The sequence below is a fragment of the Emydura macquarii genome, unplaced genomic scaffold, assembly GCF_026122565.2.
Source record: "Emydura macquarii macquarii isolate MOO-44397 ecotype Brisbane River unplaced genomic scaffold, CSIRO-AGI_Emac_v2 contig_2636, whole genome shotgun sequence".
Classification (NCBI taxonomy): domain Eukaryota; kingdom Metazoa; phylum Chordata; order Testudines; family Chelidae; genus Emydura; species Emydura macquarii.
The window spans coordinates 38479849-38500670 of record NW_027132773.1 but is presented as its reverse complement, the minus strand read 5'-3'; the positions used below and the strand labels follow the sequence as shown (position 1 = coordinate 38500670).

At 38.2% G+C, this 20822-nt stretch overlaps 1 protein-coding gene across 3 annotated transcripts in view; it reads right to left on the bottom strand.

The window, feature by feature from the left end:
- The window catches only part of ORC5 (origin recognition complex subunit 5), a 133796-nt gene that overhangs the window by 103671 nt on the left and 9303 nt on the right, over positions 1-20822 (bottom strand). For all 3 annotated transcript variants that reach the window (XM_067563998.1, XM_067564000.1, XM_067563999.1), the window contains exons 4-8: positions 15066-15257; positions 10961-11035; positions 8304-8415; positions 6895-7025; positions 121-169 (exon numbers count right to left, since the gene is read on the bottom strand). In XM_067563998.1, coding sequence (XP_067420099.1) covers positions 121-169; positions 6895-7025; positions 8304-8415; positions 10961-11035; positions 15066-15257 — 559 coding nt within the window. The remainder of the gene's footprint in view (positions 1-120; positions 170-6894; positions 7026-8303; positions 8416-10960; positions 11036-15065; positions 15258-20822) is intronic.

Below are 20822 nucleotides of genomic sequence, written 5' to 3'. Positions count from 1 at the left end.
TGGATTTACACAGAGATGGGAAAAACACTTTCTGTTGCTGTAGTAAGTGTCTACACTACAGCAGTGTAGCTGCAGTGCTTGTAGCATAGACACAGCCTAACAGAAAAACAAAGCACTTACCTTCTCCTCTGATCACTGGTTCACAATATTTAGTAAAATTTAGTGCAGCCTACAGAAAGACAGAAAAATTGACAGTATATTAAAATATTGTATTAGACATGGTCAATCTATACCAAGGTCAATCTAGATCCGTACAGCATCTAGCACACCTCTGGATGATGTAAAGCAAATAAGAACATGTTTCAGCTACTAATTATGGTGTTTTACTTTCAAGGTTTTCACTTTGACTCACACTATGAACTATGAGGATATTATAACATCCAGATATACAAAAATCAAGATGACACTCACAAGAACAAAAGCAAAGAAAAACTTCCACAAAAATCTTTTCAGTATAGTATATTGATTAAAAAAAACCTTTCAATACAGCAATTGTATCTTTTTAAACCAGTAATGCAGAAAATAATTTACTGAATACAACCATTTCTTGACCCTTTTTCAGTTAAAACTCACTGTTTTGTCAGTGCTGTAATTATGTAAATATGTCAAGATATGATATCTATTTACACACAAATGCAGAGAAGAAATGATAAAAATCAATTTTTTCAGAAACCCTTCTTCCACTTTCAAATGCTATTTTTGCTTAAGATAAGAATTATTTGTTGTATTTTACCTAGACATCTAATATATATTTTTTCCAATTTGGATAAACCTATGAAGCTTGGATATTACTAATTCTGATGGGAAGGACTCCCCCCACTAGCCCTTCAAGAGCTGAATTAGGCCAGGTAGGCCCAATCAACTAATTAGGCTGCAAGCAGGGGAGATTTACGCTACAGGCAGCTAATTAAGTAACAGGCAGGGCCTGTATAAAGCCAGATAGCTGGCTGCAGAGAGGGGGCTGCGTGCTGCTAGGAAAGGCTGCAGTCACTCCCCAAATGGAGGGAGTTGGAGGCTGGCAAACCCAGAGGAGAAGTCAGATAGGTAGGAAGAAGTCCAGGGAAACAGCAGCAAGGGTAGGCCTATACAGGGACTGCGGATGCTTGTTATAGGTCCCTGGGCTGGAACCCAGTGTAGAGGGCAGGCCTGGATTCCCCTACTAGCCACTAGGGAATGGCAAGGACGTTGGAGGCGCCTGTTAGAGAGCAGGTCTGTAAAGAATTTCCTAGAAGGGGAGGACATTAGTGACTTGGCCAGAGGGTCAAACCACAGAGAGAAGCTGCAGACCCAGGAGTGAACATGGCAGCAGAATGAGACAAGACAGGAGAAGACAATACTGGAAGAAGAGCGCAAACTGACAGAGCTAATCCCCAGGATGGAAAGCAAGAGGCACCACTTGTGATGAGTGCATCTGGGAGGTGTGGCCTCCCTCAGAGATTGATGGCAAGGGAAAGCCAAACCCCCACTGGGGGGGCAGAGCCTGTGAGTATAACTCCACCTGACCGGAAGTAGAAAGGCGGAGCAGGAACTATAACAGGGAGGCCTTCCTGCTCAGTAAGGGGAAGGAGGCCGAGGGAGAAGGATGTCTCTCCCTTGGTGCTGGGGCCTGGGCCAGGACCAGACTGTTACCTGGAGGAGAGGCTGCCAGAGCTGCCAACTACCTGGGGCCCTGAGGAGCTACCTGAGCCCAGTGAGTCAGAGCAGACCCCTGGATCATGTGACCTGAAGGAGCTACCCAAGCTGCCCAGCCCCCTGTGAGCCAGAGGAGACCCCAGGACCCTGTGACCTAGAGGAGCTGCCCTCCGCTGACAGCTCCAAAGAGTTCCCGGACCTGCCATCGAGCGACGAGGCCAAAGGGATCTGGAACATCCCTCGGGCAGAGTATTCCGAGGAAACAGTGAGCAACTTGAGGGACAAGGTACTCTAGGGAAAGGGGGGGGGAAGGAAGAAGCCCGTGGGAGCCAGACATCCATCCGTCTGCATTATGGCTTGTAGCCGGGTCTACACGTTTCGGCTGGAGCCCTGCTGACCCAGTGACAGGACAACCCATCACTGTCAGGGCCCTGGGCTGGGACACAGAGTTGGGTGGGCCGGTCTCCGCTCCCCTGCCCCCCTTCCTACCCTGACCCACTAAGGGCCAGAGCCTGTTCCCCACTGCCTGCCCAGCCCTGCCTAAGGACCAGGGCTTGGACTGCTTGCTTGCCCTTCTGGAGGCTAGAGACTTTCCCTGCTGCCTGCCCCACCCTCCCTAAACAGCCTATTTAACAGTCTGGTGAGCAAGATTTTTTTTTTAAAAGAGAACATATACATGTAATTCATAGAAGGATTTATATTCATTATATGTAACATTATTGATGAGAATTGAAAAGAGGAGCATAATGGCAAGTCCTTTATGCTTTTTTTTTATTCCTTATGTATTCTAAAATAAAAGATTGCTTCTAACTTAACTTTATACTCTAGTATGAATCTTTTGCTTTTTGTCTTGCTGAGCCTTCAATTTAGCAGTGTAACACACAGTACACAATAGTTTAAGACAGCTATATGTACAGATATGGAAAAAAGATGGAGCTGTGATCTTGACCCTTTTGGCTACAACTATCTATACTTGTTTTGTTCGTTTGGGGAGTTAAAGATCTTCTTGGTTAAAGATCAAGGAGCCTGGCCCAAATTTACCAGGGCACTTTACACAGCAAAGGTCCATCTCTTATTTCTTCTTTATGCATTCAAGTTATGCAATCAGAACTGCCAAGATTGTGTAAAAACAAGTTATGCTCCCTGGTAGTAACCAAGTAGTTATTAGTGAACAGGTACTCACTGATTCGATTACGTCAGAGGGTTATATGCAAGTCAAAATGGAGAGATTAAAAAATTAAACGATTAAGTGCATTTTGAAATAAACCCCTCATTTTGTATTTATTATGGTCTAAATCAGGCAGAGCAAGGACTTGACCCTGGGTCTCCTACATCATAGGTGAGTGCCCATGCCTCTTCCCTAAATTTGAAAGGTCTTTCTTTGATCCTGATACGGAATTGCAAATATTTTTTGTGAAATTTTCAAATTTTGCAAGATAGGAAAAAACATTTCCAGTAAGCTCTACTTTAGTCAGCCAACCAAGACCTCAGCTCTGCCTAGTGCAGCTATTAGCCAACAGTTTTATGTAAAAGAGAGCTGGCTTGCCTACGTCTACTCAGTTTTTACAGTGAAACTGGTCTGGTGGCTCAGGGGAAGGAAGAAGGAAATATGGGGAAAAAATGTCTTCTCCCACCTCCAAATTTGGGGTTGGGAAGGGAAAAAAGTGAACTGAAATACTTACATGGAATTACAAACCATAAGCTATGGCTGACCATTGGTCTCTTCCTACTTTTACCAATTCAGAATGTATGCTTGATAAGCGTTAAGGATACAGCATACATCATTTATATTTGGATTTCTAATCTGAAAGGTAAATAGTGTGAAAATTCTGCATCCAAAGCAAAGGAACATGTGAATATCTTAGGAACACTGAAGCAGACAGATAATCGAATGAAGCCTTCATTTCCAAAAAACCCAGGTCTGCCATGCAGATCATGATCTGATCTAACTTCTCATATAATTAACTCTGATTTGATAGAGATGTGAACAAAATTAAAGCTTTCCATATTTTAACGTTTTACTCCACTGAAGAGCATAGAACTCTATCCTGTAAGCCATCATTCACTTCAGATTTTGTGAAATTCAGTGGTTTTGCCATATTCTGTTCAAAATAAATGTGCATGCACATATGTAAACTTATCTGAATATGAACAAATCCAATCAATTAGTTTTGTTGAAGTGTTCAGACAAGATCAGCTCCCAGACTGCTTCACTGGGTGGCACAGAATAGGAAGGAGGAGAACATCCCGCAGTGCTGAAGGAACAGGTCCAAGACTATTTAGAAGAATTGGACATACACAAGTCCATGGGGCCGGATGCAATGCACCTGAGGGTGCTGAGGGAGTTGGCTGAAGTGATTTCAGAACCATTGGCTATTATCTTTGAAAGCTCGTGGCAACAGGAGGAGGTCCCTGAGGACTGGAAAAAAGCAAATATAGTGCCCATCTTCAAAAAAGGGAGGAAAGAGGATCCAGGGAACTACAGAACCGTCAGCCTCACCTCAATCCCTGGAAAAATCATGGAGCAGGTCCTTAAGGAATCCATTTTAAGGCACTTGGAAGAGAGGAAGGTGATCAGGAACAGTCAACACGGATTCACCAAGGGAAAATCATGCCTGACCAACCTGATTGCTTTCTATGATGAGGTGACTGGCTCTGGATGTAGGGAAGGCGGTAGATGTGATATACCTTGACTTTAGCAAAGCTTTTGATACAGTCTCTCACAGTATTCTTATCAGCAAGTTAAAGTAGTATGGGTCGGATGAATGGACTATAAAATAGATAGAGAACTGGCTAAAGCGTAGGGCTCAACGAGTAGTCATCAATGGCTCCATGTCTAGCTGGCAACCGGTCACAAGCGGAGTGCCCCAGGGGTCAGTCCTGGGGCAGGTTTTGTTCAACATCTTCATTAATGATCTGGAAGATGGGGTAGATTGCACCCTCAGCAAGTTTGCGGATGACACTAAGCTGGGGGGAGTGGTAAATACCCTTGAAGGTAGGGATAGGATACAGAAGGACCTAAACAAACTGGAGGATTGGGCCAAAAGAAATCTAATGAGGTTCAACAAAGAAAAGTGCAGAGTCCTGCACTTAGGAAGGACGAATCCCATGCACAGCTACAGACTGGGGACCGATGAGCTAGGTAGCAGTTCTGCAGAAAAGGACCTGGGGGTAACAGTGGATAAGAAGCTGGATATGAACCAAGTGTGCCCTGGTTGTCAAGAAGGCTAATAGCATATTGGGCTGCATCAGGAGGGGCATTGCCAGCAGGTCACGGGAAGTGATTATTCCCCTCTATTCGGCATTGGTGAGGCCGCATTTGGAGTATTGTGTCCAGTTTTAGGCCCCCCACTACAAAAAGGATATAGACAAGTTGGAGAGAGTCCAGTGGAGGGCAACAAAAATGATTAGGGGGCTGGAGCATAGGACTTATGAGGAGAGGCTAAGGAAACTGGGCTTGTTTAGTTTGCAAAAGAGAAGAATGAGGGGGGATTTGATAGCAGCCTTTAACTACCTGAAAGGGGGTTCCAGGGAGGATGGGGCTAGGCTGTTCTCGGTGGTGGCAGATGACAGAACAAGGAGCAATGGTCTCAAGTTGCAGTTGGGGAGGTCTAGGTTGGACATTAGGAAAACATTTTTCGCTAGGAGGGTGGTGAAGCACTGGAATGGGTTACCTTGGGAGGTGGTGGAATCTCCATCTTTAGAGGTTTTTAAGCTGAGGCTTGACAAAGCCCTGGCTGGGATGATATAGCTGAGGTTAGTCCTACTTTGAGCAGGGGGTTGGACTAGATGACCTCTGAGGTCCCTTCCAACTCTAATATTCTATGATTCTAAGTGGAGAACTTCAACTTTTATTACACAAGTCACTGTCAGATAAAATAAAACACTTCTTTACCTGTTAGCATTTTAATTTCTCAGCTTGGACAATGGTAACAGAATAATCAGTTTCATTTTTTAATTATAGTCGATTTCATTTGCAAGTCATCTGTACACTGCTGCAATGTTTGGATTATCTGTTTCTATTAGAATTGTTAGTAGGAGTCTGGAACATTTCTATTAGTCCTCAGTTCTCCAAAAGCTTGTCGATCAAATTTAGAAACCATCTTTCTTTAAAACTGTGCACCAGATGTAGTCCGTAGTAGCTGTGTTTAAAAAGTCTTATACAGCAGACTATTCAAGTGAAAATTTACATTTTCACATCTACACAATACAGCAAAACATAAGTTTTCCATTTAATTTCCAATGTAAACGAAGGCAGTTTTTCCACTGCAAAGCTGCCTTTATAAATAGCTGAATATTTTATCTAGGCTTAGACACAGCAGAAACTATAATTCAAAGCAACAAGAAGAAAAGACTCCTAAAACCACACATGACTCCAATGCCTGCTGCTTTCTCTAGTCCACCATTTTAATCAATGTTCATTTAAAAGAGAAACAACATAGACTGCCTGATATAGTTAAACTATAATGGTTAGAGGCTATCTTCCTGATAGACTTCCAAAATATGCAGTATGCCTAGAAGTAAGTGGACAGGACTGGAAGTCAGGACTACTGGGCTCTGCTCCCTGATCTGCAAACGACTACCACTGCGTGAGCCTGAGCAAGTCATTTGGGCTCAATTTTTCAAAAAAGGTGTCCACTAATTTGGGATGCCTTTATTCATGGGTGCTTGACTTGAATGTTACATTAAGAGGTATTGAGCGCTCACACATACAACTGATCTCAATAAGCATTGAAGTGCTCAGCACATCTGAATAATCAGCTACATCTTCAAAATTTGAGTCCATAATTAGTGGACTTTTAAAAATTTTTGGCTTTTACTGATTATACTAGCTATAGTACATATCTAATGTGGATGTTATGAGATCTAATGTTTTAAGGCTCAGGTGCAACAGTTTATTGCAAGTGCAAGCAGGAAGCCTAGAACTTCCCTCAGTGACCTTCAGCTAAGGGAAGCCTTTCCCAGTAGCAATCAGAAAACCCCATCTAGAACTCCTACTGGGATTTAATTCCCCAATCCCAATGCCACTATCTGATTCGGTGAGGCCTTCCTTGGAGACATGACTGGTGCAGGCTCCATCATATTGTGGAAAGTCCCAGAGGTATGAGGACACCTGTACATCACTAACTGATTTAAACAACAAACAAATACAAACAAGCAGTGTCTTTTGATGCAATATGCTTATGACTTTCTATTTATACAAATTCAACAATAAACCTAGCCTTCTAGATTTTAGACATAAAAAACTAGATGATCCCTCACCAGATGTCGAAGCTCTTTCAAGTCCCTGCAGACTGTGTAGAAGACACCAAGAAGAATATTAATGTACGCAGCATAAAAATCAGCAGAATACTCTGGAGGATGATAATGGGACAAAATCTTTTGTAGGTGTCCTGTTTAGATATAAACAAATTTGATTAATTTTTTCCAAAAGCTGGTGATTGCCTTAATTTTACTAATCATATCTTAAAAGTTAAGTACAGCACAAGCCAAAACATGCTAGGTCAGCTATACCACAGAACCTAAATCAATAGCAAAAAGAAAACCCTACCAAGAGGGGTAACAGAACCAAAAATGGTCCAGTTCCCTCAACATCCTCCTCCTAAAAAAAACAAAACAAACCTTATATTTAAACACCATCACAACACTAAACTACATTAACTTTACTGACAACTAATTACAACAAAAGCCTTAAGAAACAATATGCTGTCAAAATGGCAAAGGATACAGAAACACAATCTCAACATCTGCAGCTAACCACAGCTGGGGTGGAGAATCTCAGATCTCCAAAGATGCTCTTGTACTCCCATCATTTGGCTGAGCTCTTGCTATTAGAGCCATGTGCATCTCACTAATGGGGATCCACAGAAACAATTCTCAAACAAAAACAAAATAAAATGGTATTTCTAGTCATAAAGGATAAGGTAGATTGGGCTTCACAAACTAAAGTGGCATGAGGGAGAGGTGGAATGTTCTTTGGACTGCATGTAAAGGCAAAATGTGAGATGGATGTTGCCTGTAAGAGAATGGAGGACAGGAAAAGACTGGAGTCTTTCACCCTAGTGTGTAGGTCACCAGTTAACATGTAGTATGTGGTTTGAGATAGGGGATTCATACTGGAAATGTAGATGGATTAAAAGAGAGGGAGTCTCCGATTCCTACTTAGAGGGTGAACAGGAATATAGGGCTTGTAACTTTACCAAAGCCACCAGTATGTTTTATGAGCATAAGCATATTCAATTAGTATCTCATTTTACAAGAATATGCTATACCGTACATGAAAGTTTATAAATCCTGTTGATCAATTATCCAATACAAGCACAACTACCATAACAAAGTTTCTCAAGAGAAAATTTCTCCATTTTATAATGAAATTCTAATTCTTACCAGCACCTAGGAGGTTTATATTTCATATTATTCAATTTAACGTTTTGTCCAAAAGGCAAAGAATATTTTCCTTTATATCTGTGTGAACACTGCCTTCTGGATTCTAGTAACCAGCATATATTTTCAACTATCCCATTTTCTAATCAATTTAAAGCTGAAGCACTAGCCTACTCACACTGCTTAACAAAAAATTGTATTTGAAAAGCTTAGATGGAAAGTGCTTTATGTAAAGTACTAAGAGTAGTTATTCAACAAACAAAAAAAGATAGAAAAAATTAAATTACCTATGCTATAGTCAGGAAAATACAAGGTGAATGGCTCCAAGCATCCAGTGTTTGGACGAAACAGCTCCCACACAATTTCACTAAGGAAAACAACAGTCACATTTCTGTCAGTCTGTAAGAGAAGAAAGAGGGAAAAGGTCACCTTGCATGTTAAAATATTAATCAGAAGAATGAGTGTTAGGATTTTTCATTTGAAGAATTTCATCAAATGAAGTGTTTAACACAAATTATTAGCATATTAATAAGTCTTTTGGTGGCCTAATCAAGAACCTCATACATTTGCAGATTTCTCTAATTATCTGGGATTCCTGTATATCTCTTGCCATTTAATTGACATTTCAGCTACTTTGGGTGATCGGGACCTGGTATTAGGCAATATTAAGTTGCTTCCCTTCCCAAAATTAAGCCAACATTTCACTTCAATAATTAAATCCAGAATTTCCTTAGGAGATTATACCGTAACAGTTTAGAAGGTAAAGGAGGAGCAATATTTTGTGATGGGAACACACTTCAGGTTTAATTTATAAAGGTCATCTGACTCATGACACTCGCTACAAAAAGTTAGCTCTGTACTTGATTGTTTTGAAATCTTAAATATGGTTATGACTAGTAAGATACCTTTACCATCACTTCAACAAAGTCTGTGGGCAATATGCAAGTTTCAACTTAAGTTGGATCAATAGATAAATTACTTATTTTCCATATGGAAATATTCTTTTACACAATTCCCACAATTTATTTAATAAAAACGAGAGAAATATTTCAGATGTCCCATTAATTTCTTTTTAAATATCTGAGGGCTTACTTTAAAGGGAAACAGGCTAGCATATTCACATTTTACCATCTACTATTTTAAAAGAACATGCAATTCCATTATTCCACATATCCTTGTGGAGGTCATCTTCATCTATCATTACTATTACAAAAGATTTTCCTCAGTGAACAATGACTACATTGTTAAGGTAAACCTACCAATCCCCAAAAATGTTCTGAGATTTTGCTGTACAAATATAATGCTACATTCTTTATCTCTGCAGTTATTTTTGAAACAGTACTACAAATTTAGCAGTAAAGAGAGATGCCTTCAAGTATGGTTCAGTGAAGAGATTTCAGAGTTCTAGAAGCACTTTCTTAAAAGTAAGAAAGCTTGTTTCCTCAGGTTACTTCCAAAATATAAAAATCATCAAAAATTAAGAAGCACTGAAGTAAGTAAAAAAAAACAGAAAAGTAAAGTGTAGCACATGGATTCCAGAAAGTGCAACAGAATAAGGGACTGGCACATAGATTATCAGAAAAAGCACAGAGCACATGGTTCTTCCTCACATACACTTTGTTTATTACATTTGAAACTACCAAGAAACAAGATTTAAAATATGCTGATGTGCAACGATTCAGGGTACAGCTTCCATCTTGCACAAAGATATATTCTTTAAGGGAAAGGTGGAACAACCTATTTATTTTCCAGTGTTTTTGAATCACCTAAACATTGCCCCCACAACAGGCAAGAGTGCTGATTTGTTTCTCTAATCAACCTCTATTGCTGCTAATTAATCAGCAATTAAAAATATATTTCTTATTAAAATGTAAATCACTACATTTTTCATGTATTGTACACTGGCTGTTTCAACAAGCTATTTGCTAAGAAAATATGAGGCAGAAAGAGAGTGACATGCATCCTCAGAAGTGTCTTTCCACCAAGATCAACGTACAACTGTCCCACCCATTAGCTCAAGCATATCAAGACTCTCCAGCTTTCCACAGCCACTGGAATAGTTACTTTCTCAAAACAACCCAACAGACAAGGGAAAGGCTCTCACTGACTTCAATGCGCTTAATTGAAGTCCATTCCTATAAGCAAGAGCAGCAGAAAAATATATTCTAGTCCTATCCCAAAATAGTAACGCCTCTGCTCTCTCTCACACCACAAGAGGGAGAGCCTCTGCTACTAACCAAAGCTCAAAGAGTCATTGTGCCTGTCTCCAGCAGGGCCACCACAAAGTGTTCTCAGACACTGATGGAGAAATTGCAAAATAACAAACACTCAGGACGTATGGGTTCATCTGTACAACCCCACACTCACTACACTTGGGTTTTGCTCCCACTAAAGAAATTGTTTCAGGATGGTTTGGACCCCCAGATAGCCAGTTGCCAAGTTCTAGGAGATTACTTACCACCTTTTAACCAAGACAGTAAGAGCTGCACTAAGCTTCTTTCACTTAGAAGTTGCTCCTTATATAGCTTACAGTCCCTCCAAGATTGATACTCTTAGGCAATTATTAAAAAAAGCCTTCCCGAAGAGTGACAGAATTTTGCAATCAGCTTAAAAGCAAACCGTATTTTAGAAGATGCAGCTGCACAGTTAAAGCAGCTTCAAAATAATTCATAAAAGAGCAGACTTTACAGGACAACATATTATTAAATGGAATAATAAACAGAGCACTAAAAGAATGAACCATGTGATGTTTAAAGTATTACTTGGGTTCTGCTGCTGACCAAAAATCTGCAAAAAATAACTTTCAGAAAAAAAAAAGTTACACCCAAACTTTTCTACTCTGTGGAGTTCACTGGTAGTGAGACTGGCTAGATGATCTAATACAGTGTATCTATCTTTAACATCTATGAAATATACATCAAAAATACTTTCTCCAGTTACTTACCATTTCTTGTAGTTTAAGAAACCCTGGCAACACATTTGCCTCCATTTCTCTCAGCTGCTCTGCTTTATCCAGCACCTTTTAACAAACAAGGATTTAATTATATAGTCAACTTTATTCTGCCCTTTCATGAGGAATTTAAAAACCTCTCTAATTTAGCTGATGGAGTCACATTTCACCCATACCTTTGGATGGGAAAGGAAACTAGTTAAATAGTAAGACATACCATACAGAGCATGTCTGGGGTATTACTGTTTTAAGTATGCTGTGAGCACCTTCAGCAGTTCAGCCACCGAGAAGAGTGAACACCCTAGAAACCAACTTTGCCATGTCTTACTGGAGTTATGAAGTGGAAATAAGTCACTCATGCATTTGAATATTATTGATAAAGCCATGATATCGCTAATGGCCCATTAAAAGCTCCATTTTTATCCAGCATTATGGTATTTCAAAAGATTTAAATATCACACATATTATGATATTAAATGAACATGTTTAGTATAAAAGAATGATAAAAGGTAAGATTACCTTTCACTAATAAATGTGTTTGAAAACATTAAGCAGGGACTCAATTTAGCTATCCTTCTGAGGTTCATAAAGAATCTGATTTTCTTCTGTAATAATGTATTTTGACCTCAAATTATGCCCAGAGATTTACGATATTCTTTGTATTATTATGTAGAAGCCCAATAATGCTCCAAGAAATAACTAACAAAACTATGTGGTAACGATTAGTAAATATCAAATTTTTAAATGGGGGACAATTACATATAAAAATTACTGTATTTATTATCCTGAAGAGAAAAATGGAGGTGTTACCCAAAGTGAAAATATTGCTGGTTATAATTCATTAAAGAATTCTTAATCGTAAAACAGTTAATACCTTGATTGAAGAATAAAAGAGGGAAAATACAAGTTTATTTTATATTCCGTTTATTATGCTGAATTTAACTATCAGTATCCAAGCTGATTTCTTTATTATTATTATTGTTGCTGTAATGACTTTACAGATATAGAGAGAGTTGTATTATTCTGTTTTAATTAATGGGTTTCTTTCTTCCCCAAAGAGTTTTGTTTTTGTTTTTTCAAATTATTGATAGGTGTGGATCTTCACTGCTCATGAAAGAAGAGAATTCTACGTAGACAATTAAGGAATGTCTTATAAAAACGGTATTTCAAGATCACACTACTGGAGGGAACATGATATAGCAATACCATAGTTACAAAGGCTCATGTTATTGGAATCTGTTTTACTCAAGTAATAAATAATATGTTATCCAAAGATTTCAGACAGAAATCTGTGATTGGACCAGAACTTCAGGTTTCCCAAAACAGATACTCTTAACTGCCCAAGTTTACTCAGAATTCCTTACAGAAAGAACACATGCATTTTCACTCAGACAATATTCACCAGTGTTCCTTTACCAAATCACCATGTAAAACTATTTAAGAGTTTAGCATCAAGTTCTAAAAACTTGAATTAAGCATGTGTTAAGCAATTATTTGCCATAGGCTGGTAGTGTAAAGAGACGATGGCATATCATCCTGACAAATATTGTTTCACTGTTTATTTGTACTCCGCTATCCCTGTGTCTCTTATCTTACACTTAGATTGTAAGCTCCTTGGGCAGGAACCAACTTTATCTGTATTTGTACAGCGCCTAGCGCAATAGGCTCCTAGTCTATGACCAGGGTCCTAAGTGCCACTGTAATACAAATAATTAATAATAAAGTGGGAAGAAAATAAAATTAGAATACGTCTTGGTCCAAAGTCATGTACAAACTGGTTGGTTATGACTCAGCTATGTACACCTTCTAACAATGCACAGCTAGGGTCTAGTCACTGAAAAGTTATATAAATGAATTGCAAGTCACTTTCTATATGGCCTCTTTTGCACCATAATACAGACGCAAAGGCTAACATCCCAAGCTGGCTTACTTAATATTTTCATTAATAGTTTAGTGTTATCTATTATGCTGAAGAGATTCCCCCTCACAAAAACTTTTTTTTAAAAGTAGATCAACACTTCAAACTGCTTTTATGTAGCAGATAAGATACTGTGATGTCATGGCCAGTTGTATGCTAGTAGTTACTGGTGCACCTCTACCGCCTTCTCTCTCTCACACACAAATACCAACAGCCTAGAAATGCACGTTATGAAGCCAACCAGTAAGCAACATGGAATAACTTTTGCTAGATGTTTTAGTTTTTTTAAAAAAATATTTCTAAAATTTCATTGTTAAATCACATTATAAAGAACAATACAATCATTTTAAATGTAAGAATAAATACAAGTCATATGTGCATCATCTCTCAAGTAGGTAGAACAAAATTATTTTGTCTTCATGCTCAGTACCTGTTCTTGGATTAAAAATATTTAGAAGTCTTTGCCTGCGAGCAACCATTTATCTTAATTTTCTCTGACTTAATTAGGGCTGAAATATTTTACATTATTTACTTCAGAAATGAAATAGAATAAAATTAGTTTTGCCAATTTATGCTACCAGAATGCAAGGTTGGCTTTTTTTCCCAGTCAATCTCAATTTAAACCATTTTTTAATAAATCCAGGAGAGAGGTTAATTCCCATAAACTGATCTCCCCCCCAACTCCTGTCTGTTTCCATAAAAAAGAGAGTTGAAACATGCTAATTTAACACTTAATTCTTCTGATTTAGCAACAGTTTACCCAATACAATTGATCATTTCACAGTATTTAATGCCCAGTCTTCTAACATCAGTTTTCAAGGAAATTGTAATATTCTGAGGGACAGTAATGCTAAATAAAATGCAAAAAGTTCCTATGGATATTTGAATCAAGCATTTTCCTCTCTCTAATACATATACTAACATGAAAGCAATGGTGTTTTATAAAATTCCCTGGCACAAACATGAATGTAAGACTGAAGTATAAGAATACTCATTTTACTTTTTTTTAAGCTATCTGTTAAAAAGTTCTGACTAACCTTCCATGTTCTTTAAATATTCAAGCTTTATTCAAACACTCTTGTATAAATTTACAAGATATTAATGCATTCACTAAACATAATATGAAGTTCTTGAACTCAATACTTATGTATTTTGAAAAAATATAAAACATTTAGCTGTGACCTGCGAAATAGCATGAAGATGTTTCAACATGCTTGTTTACTTCTTCCTTATTAGACTTCGACTAAGGGAAAACACCACACTCAACTAGGAATATAAGGGAGTATGAAAAAAGTCTTCCAGTGGCATCAAACTTGCAATCTGAACACCTTCAATTTTAGTCACATGGTCAATTTAGCCTCAACAAATCTTTAGTTCCTTTTTTCCTGACGAAAGTTCATTCTAGCGAGTGTGTTCACTATTTAGATTATTTGCAGTTCTCTGCTACTAAAACAATATTTCATGCATTATTTTTCACTTTGAATTCAACTAATAGTCTTTCTGCTATACTCCTTTCTTCCTCCATCCACTGTTCACATGATATACAGAATGTTGCCAAATAAACTTTTCATCGATCTAATTTCCCCCCACTCTACTTCAACACACTGGCTGCCTTTACATGTAAGAACTGGGTTTTAAATCTTGCTACTGAAGCTTGAAGTTTTATGATACTTCAACAGCCCTTTTTATATGGGACCAATCATTTGAACTCCTCAGCATGATCTCTAAATTCAACTTGTGCTAGCCTAGCTACCCTCTCCACTTCGGTACTTCACATGTAGCTTCCTCTATCCCCCAATTTGGTTTCTCTCTAATAGAGCTAACCCCTAAAAAGAGATTTGTTAGGTTGACTCACTATCTCATTATAAAATGAACTCAGTTTTCTCTACTGGCAACCTTTATTATTTGTTAAAATGTTTTGTTTACTATTTAGCATGATCTTCTATTAGTATTTACATGTGAATAGTCTTATAAAATAAGCATATAGGGCCTAATCAAACCCCAGGGAAATCAACTGAAAGATTCCCACTAATTCCAATGAGCTTTGACTCAGGCTCATACAGCACAAAAGAGAAATCCTAGGTAACCTGATGAATATCTATATTTCCATACATACAGGAACTCTGACAAATACATTAAACAAAATAAAAATAGGAGAAACACGCAAGTTAAATTACTTACAATATATACTGTTTGATTCTGTAGATCTTTAGTTTCTTGCTTAAACAGACGGACAAAGTCATTAAATGTGTCACAGGGCACACGAGAACCATGTTTATTCTCAGATGAAAGGCTCTGCAACCTGCTCAGAATTTCCTCTAAAAGAAGCCTTGAAGTAAAGCATTCAACACAGTTCACAAACACATGAGGAAGCTAAAAAAAGTGAAAAGACAATCTCATTTAATTATATTAAAAGAAATACAAATGATAAAAAATAATCCAAATGGCTCAAAATCAGACCTCAATACACCAATTTCTTAGCTCCCCAAAAAAGACATTGGAATAAACTGTGCCACCATCAAGAGAACACAGTATCTACAGAAATATGATCAAAAATGGATTATCAAATGTGTACCAATTCAAAATTTTACATACCAAAGGGCAAGAAAACAGATTTTTTTAAAGTATATTATCTTCCAACTGTAAAGTTTAATTTAAAAAAAATCTAGGACAGTTTAGAAAAAAAATATTTGGTCTGCAACTTCCACATAGACTCACAGACTTTAAGGTCAGAAGGGACCAATATGATCATCTAGTCTGACCTCCTGCACAACGCAGGCCACAGAACCTCACCCACCCACCCACTCCTGTATTAAACCTCTAACTTATGACTGAGTTATTGAAGTCCTCAAATCATGATTTAAAGACTTTAAGGTACAGAGAATCCACCAGGAAGTGAGCCGTGCCCCATGCTACAGAGGAAGGTGAAAAACTCCCCAGAGCCTTTGTCAATATGCCCTGGGGGAAAATTCCTCCCTGATTGCCATATTTGGAATCAGTTAAACCCTAAACATGTGGGCAGGACTCACGTGCCAGACATCCAAGAAAGAATTCTCTTTAATAACTCAGAACTCACCTCATTTAAAATCCCTTCAAAGGCAATGGGCATATCTACCACCAATAGTCAAAAATCAGTCAATTGCCAAACTAGGTTGTCCCATCATACCATCCCCTCCATAAATTTATCAAGTTCAGTTTTGAAGCCAGCTAGGTTTTTTGCCCCCACTGTTCCCCTTGGAAGGCTATTCCAAAACTTCACTCCTCTAATGGTTAGAAACCTGCATCTAATTTCAAGTCTAAACTTCCTGATGGCCAGTTTATATCCATTAGTTCTTGTGTCCACATTGGCGCTGAACTTAAATAATTGCTCTCCCTCCCTGGTATTTATCCCTCTGATGTACTTATAGAGAGCAATCATATCTCCCCTCAACCTTCTTTTGGTTAAGCTAAATAAGTCAAGCTCTTTGAATGTCCTCTCATAAGGCAGGTTTTCCATAGGCTCTTGAGACAAGGTGTTGGTATGTACTTCCAATGCATGCACCCATGATTTATCTAGAAAAATGAGCTGATGATTGGAAACATTACATATAGTATGATGTGTATTCAAAGACAATCCTGCCATGAGCTTTTACTGTGGCAATAACCGTGCTTCACTACTTCAGGTTCCCATCTCCTCACTTCATTTCTCAAATCAATTTCTGCAACACTTTTCATTAATAGAAGCCCTGGGATCACCTTACAGCATTATTTATAATGACATTTCAAGGTCATTACGCTACAATTTAGATTTACCAGTTATTTGGGGTTTCAGGTATGTGTGAACACAGTACACAACTCTTCCGTTTGCTAACTCCTGAGTAGCAAAAGCATTGAAACATACAAGAATTTTATTCCCATAAGGTTATTCGCATATTTAACTCTCTTCATGATGAATTAAAATATTATTATTTTTTTATTGTTATTTAAATTATAAGTTGGTCTTTTTAAAAAAAAAGCCTGTTTAACAATTTTTGATAGAGACTCATGGATTCAGCATATTTACTTTTTATTTAAATACATTAAGAAATAATAAGTTTTGACCTTTACATATTTGTATTACATTCAGATTTAATTTTAAAGGCTGTTTTTCAATATAAAGAAAGAATCAGGGGAAAAACATCTAACTTTTCTGGTCAAGCTTTATAAATACGTCATAATAGGTTAGCCTAAATAATTTAGGAGATTGTCTATTTTCAAGAGACTTAGGTGGATCAAAAACTTAAACACCAGTCACTTTCACTTAGATATATTGGTTTTTCCTAAGCAGATCTGCTAGGCAGCAGTTCTGCAGAAAAAGACCTGGGGGTTACAGTGGACAAGAAGCTGGATATGAGTGTGTCCTTATTGCCAAGAAGGCTAACGGCATATTGGGCTGCATTAGTAGGAACACTGCCAGCAGATTGAGGGAAGTGATTATTCCCCTCTATTCAGCATTGGTGAGGCCTCATTTGGAGTATTGTGTCCAGTTTTGGGCCACCCACTACAGGAAGGAAGTGGACAAAATGGAGAGAGTCCAGCAGAGGACAACAAAAATGATTAGGGGGCTGGAGCACATGACTTATGAGAGGCTGAGGGAACTAGGCTTATTTAGTCTACAGAAGAGAAGAGAGGGGGGATTTGATAGTGGCCTTCAACTACCTGAAGGGAGGTTCCAGGGAGGATGGAGCTAGGCTCTTCTCAGTGATGGCAGATGACAGGACAAGAAGCAATGGTCTCGAGTTGCAGTGGGGTAGGTCTAGATTGGATATTAGGAAAAACTTTTTCACAAGGAGGGTGGTGAAGCACTGGAATGGACTACTTGGAGACGTAGTGGAATCTCCATCCTTGGAGGTTTTTAAGGCCCGGCTTGAAAAAGCCCTGGCTGGGATGATTTAGTTGGGGTTGGCCCTGCTTTAAGGATGGGGTTGGACTAGATGACTTCCTGAGGTCTCTTTCATCTCTAATCTTCTATGATTCCATGACCTGAAATAATCAGTTTAATTCACTGACTACAGTTAATCCCTGTTTAATAAATTATTAGTTGTAAATGTGAAAAATATTTTGACAAGGAGACGTTTATGTATCCAAAACTTTTTAGGTTTTTTGTTTAATAAAAAATAAGTTTTATATTCTGTTTTGGGTGTTTAATTAAACCTCATTTACCATCCTAATGCATCATGATACAAATTTGAAGGCAAAAGTTATCTAGTAAATAAGCAATAAATAGTTCACCGTTTTCTAACATATCAAAATGTACAATTTATATATATCTTAATATTTTCAGATTCTTAATTGTTTAAATAAATGTACATTGTTATAGTGTATCCTCCGAGGTAGCAAAAAAATGTACCAAATCTAATGTTAAAGCTCTATTTAGTTGTAAATCAATATATTTTAATGGTTATACCAACCAATGAGAACGTACCTCTCTTTAGAAAATAACTGATATACAAATGGAAAAGCTGATTAAAATCAATTATTTAAATCACCAAATGGAAAGCCTCAATTTAAATCAATCCATCTTCACTCCATGACTGATCACGTGAATGACACTGACTAAGTGGAGAGACAGCACATACATACTTCACAGGCACACATGCTTCTAATTGTAAGAAAACCCAGAGCTATCCTTTTTTTGAGTACAACAGAAAAGTTTAAGTTTGTCACTTCTTCCTGTTTCAGCCATTATTTTGAAAAAGAAAAAAAAAGTGTCAGCACTAAAATGAACATTAAAAGAAAAGTGTGATTTTACTGAAAGTAAAATTTCAGGCCAGTCAATTTTGGCAGTATCTTTTTAATGCTCAAAAGCTACGGTTGTCTGTCTCAATGGAACAACATAAAACAAAAAAATGGTACCATATCTGTCACTCAAATGTATGTAAGGAAAGAAAGGTTACTTACCTAGCAACTGCAGTTCTTAAAGTAGGTTGCTGGAATAGAACCTCACTCTTAAAGAAGTGTATGATCTTCACTGAACATCAAAACCTTCTGGAAAGCGGTAGTCATTCGGACACATACTCCTTGCAGAACCAAGCCTCTCATGCAAGGTTATATATAGAAGCCCCAATACTGAGCTCATTACAGTCTTTCCATTAAATTAGAACCCATATCAAAGGCTCAGATGTGAGAAAGTGAGGATACATGCTGACAATCTATTCAAACAAGGTTTAGTAGGAAGCATCCCTATTTTCTTCTTTGAGTACTGTAAACAAGATCCTCACTCACAGGTGATTAAGTAGCAATAAACACCATACAAAGGATAATTTGTTTAAGACTATTAGAGAACAGTTCTCCCAAACTGCACAAAGATCTAGCTGCCACATCAAGTGACTGATGTCTAAGAGTATGGTTTCAGCTCTGTGTAGCTGTCCTACATAATCTGGCAACACAGATTTCATGAGACAAGCTGTACAGGCTACTTTGGACCTAATGGAACACGTTCAAAGTCCTTCATGTATGGAGACACCCAACAAGGATGTAATAATTATGTATACAAAGTTTTTTTTGTATACTTCAGCAATATCTGGTCAGAGATGGCCTTCTCTTGGACTTATCTTAACTGTGCTAATGCTTTTTCTTTTTTCTTCTGTGAGGCCATATATCCTCAGATATCTCAGTGAAGGTTCTTTGGACTTTTGCAAATCAGAACTCAGATTTACCCCCTTTTGGTTCCATGCCATTTTTCATACGTGTTTGGACATAGTAACATTGAGGCTGTTTGAGCAGAAGAATTTGGCTGCAATAGACGCAAACCCAATGCTGACCTAGCAGGACCCAGGGATTCTACCTTCAAAAGATCCTTAAGTTTCTTTTTATAGTCCTCCTTGTAAAACTTGCACAGGTAAAACAGATTTTATAGAATGATTCTTCCTCCGGGCTCCGAACAGAATAGATATCACAGATATGATCATGCAAACAGACATCTTGCTTCTGCAGAAGGCAAAGTATCAAAACCCACTGAAGTCTGCCCTCTCTAATGGAGCAGTACAGGCCAAACCAGCAAGAGGTATTGCAAAGACTGGTGTCAGCTCTCCAAACAACAGTGAAGAATTATCTAATTTTTTTCTAAAGTAACAAAAAAATTCAAGTATTCAACTAAATAGGAAAAGAACGGCCAAAAGAAGAATGGGATGAGGCACCCCAGGTTACAAATCCTTTGGCTGACATGATCAAAAAGAATTGGAGTGGGGCCATGGCTCTGAACATGATGGTGTACCACATTCTTGGTTTTGTATGGAGCACATGTTCAGATTCAAAGGCTCACTGCTTTCCACAAAGTTCAGAACTTCAGGTACACAAATGCATGTGCTTTTCCCAAGAGTGGCGTTTTATGCTGACAGGACTTAAAAATGAAGTCTGTTTTTCCCCTCTCAGAGGACAACAAGGTCTTGTATGGCAAATTTAGGAGTAAGACTGAAGAACTCAAATATTAATCCTTAGGAAAAGAGTTTGTCTGGTGGACATCACCAGAAACGGTCTTATTTCCTAATGGATTGGGATTTACTGGGGGTACTGTACTGAGAGGAGAGTTTCTGGTCTCTGTTCATTGGGAGGCAGGACATAAAATTGTCTGATGTGACTCCTGATGGAACAGGAGAGGTGGAGTCTAAGTTAACCTCCCCTTCACCATATTTAATTCACTTCTTTCCAGTGCCCAACTGCTATGAAACAATTCGGGGAGGGTGGTGGGGGGAGAAGGAAGCATATCAGGTTAGTAAACCAGTCTGAGTAAGAACAAACAGAGCCAGCAGTAATGCTCAGATAGGAAGTAGGGATGGTGGTACTATCATGGGAGTGGAGAACACAAAGGAGTCCATCCTCCTTTGTGCAGGGAAGGGTTGTGCCATGTTTAGAAGACAGGTGGTACTGAAGAATGAATGCATTTCTCCTTAGCCTTCAAAGGGTTAAATTCAGACAATT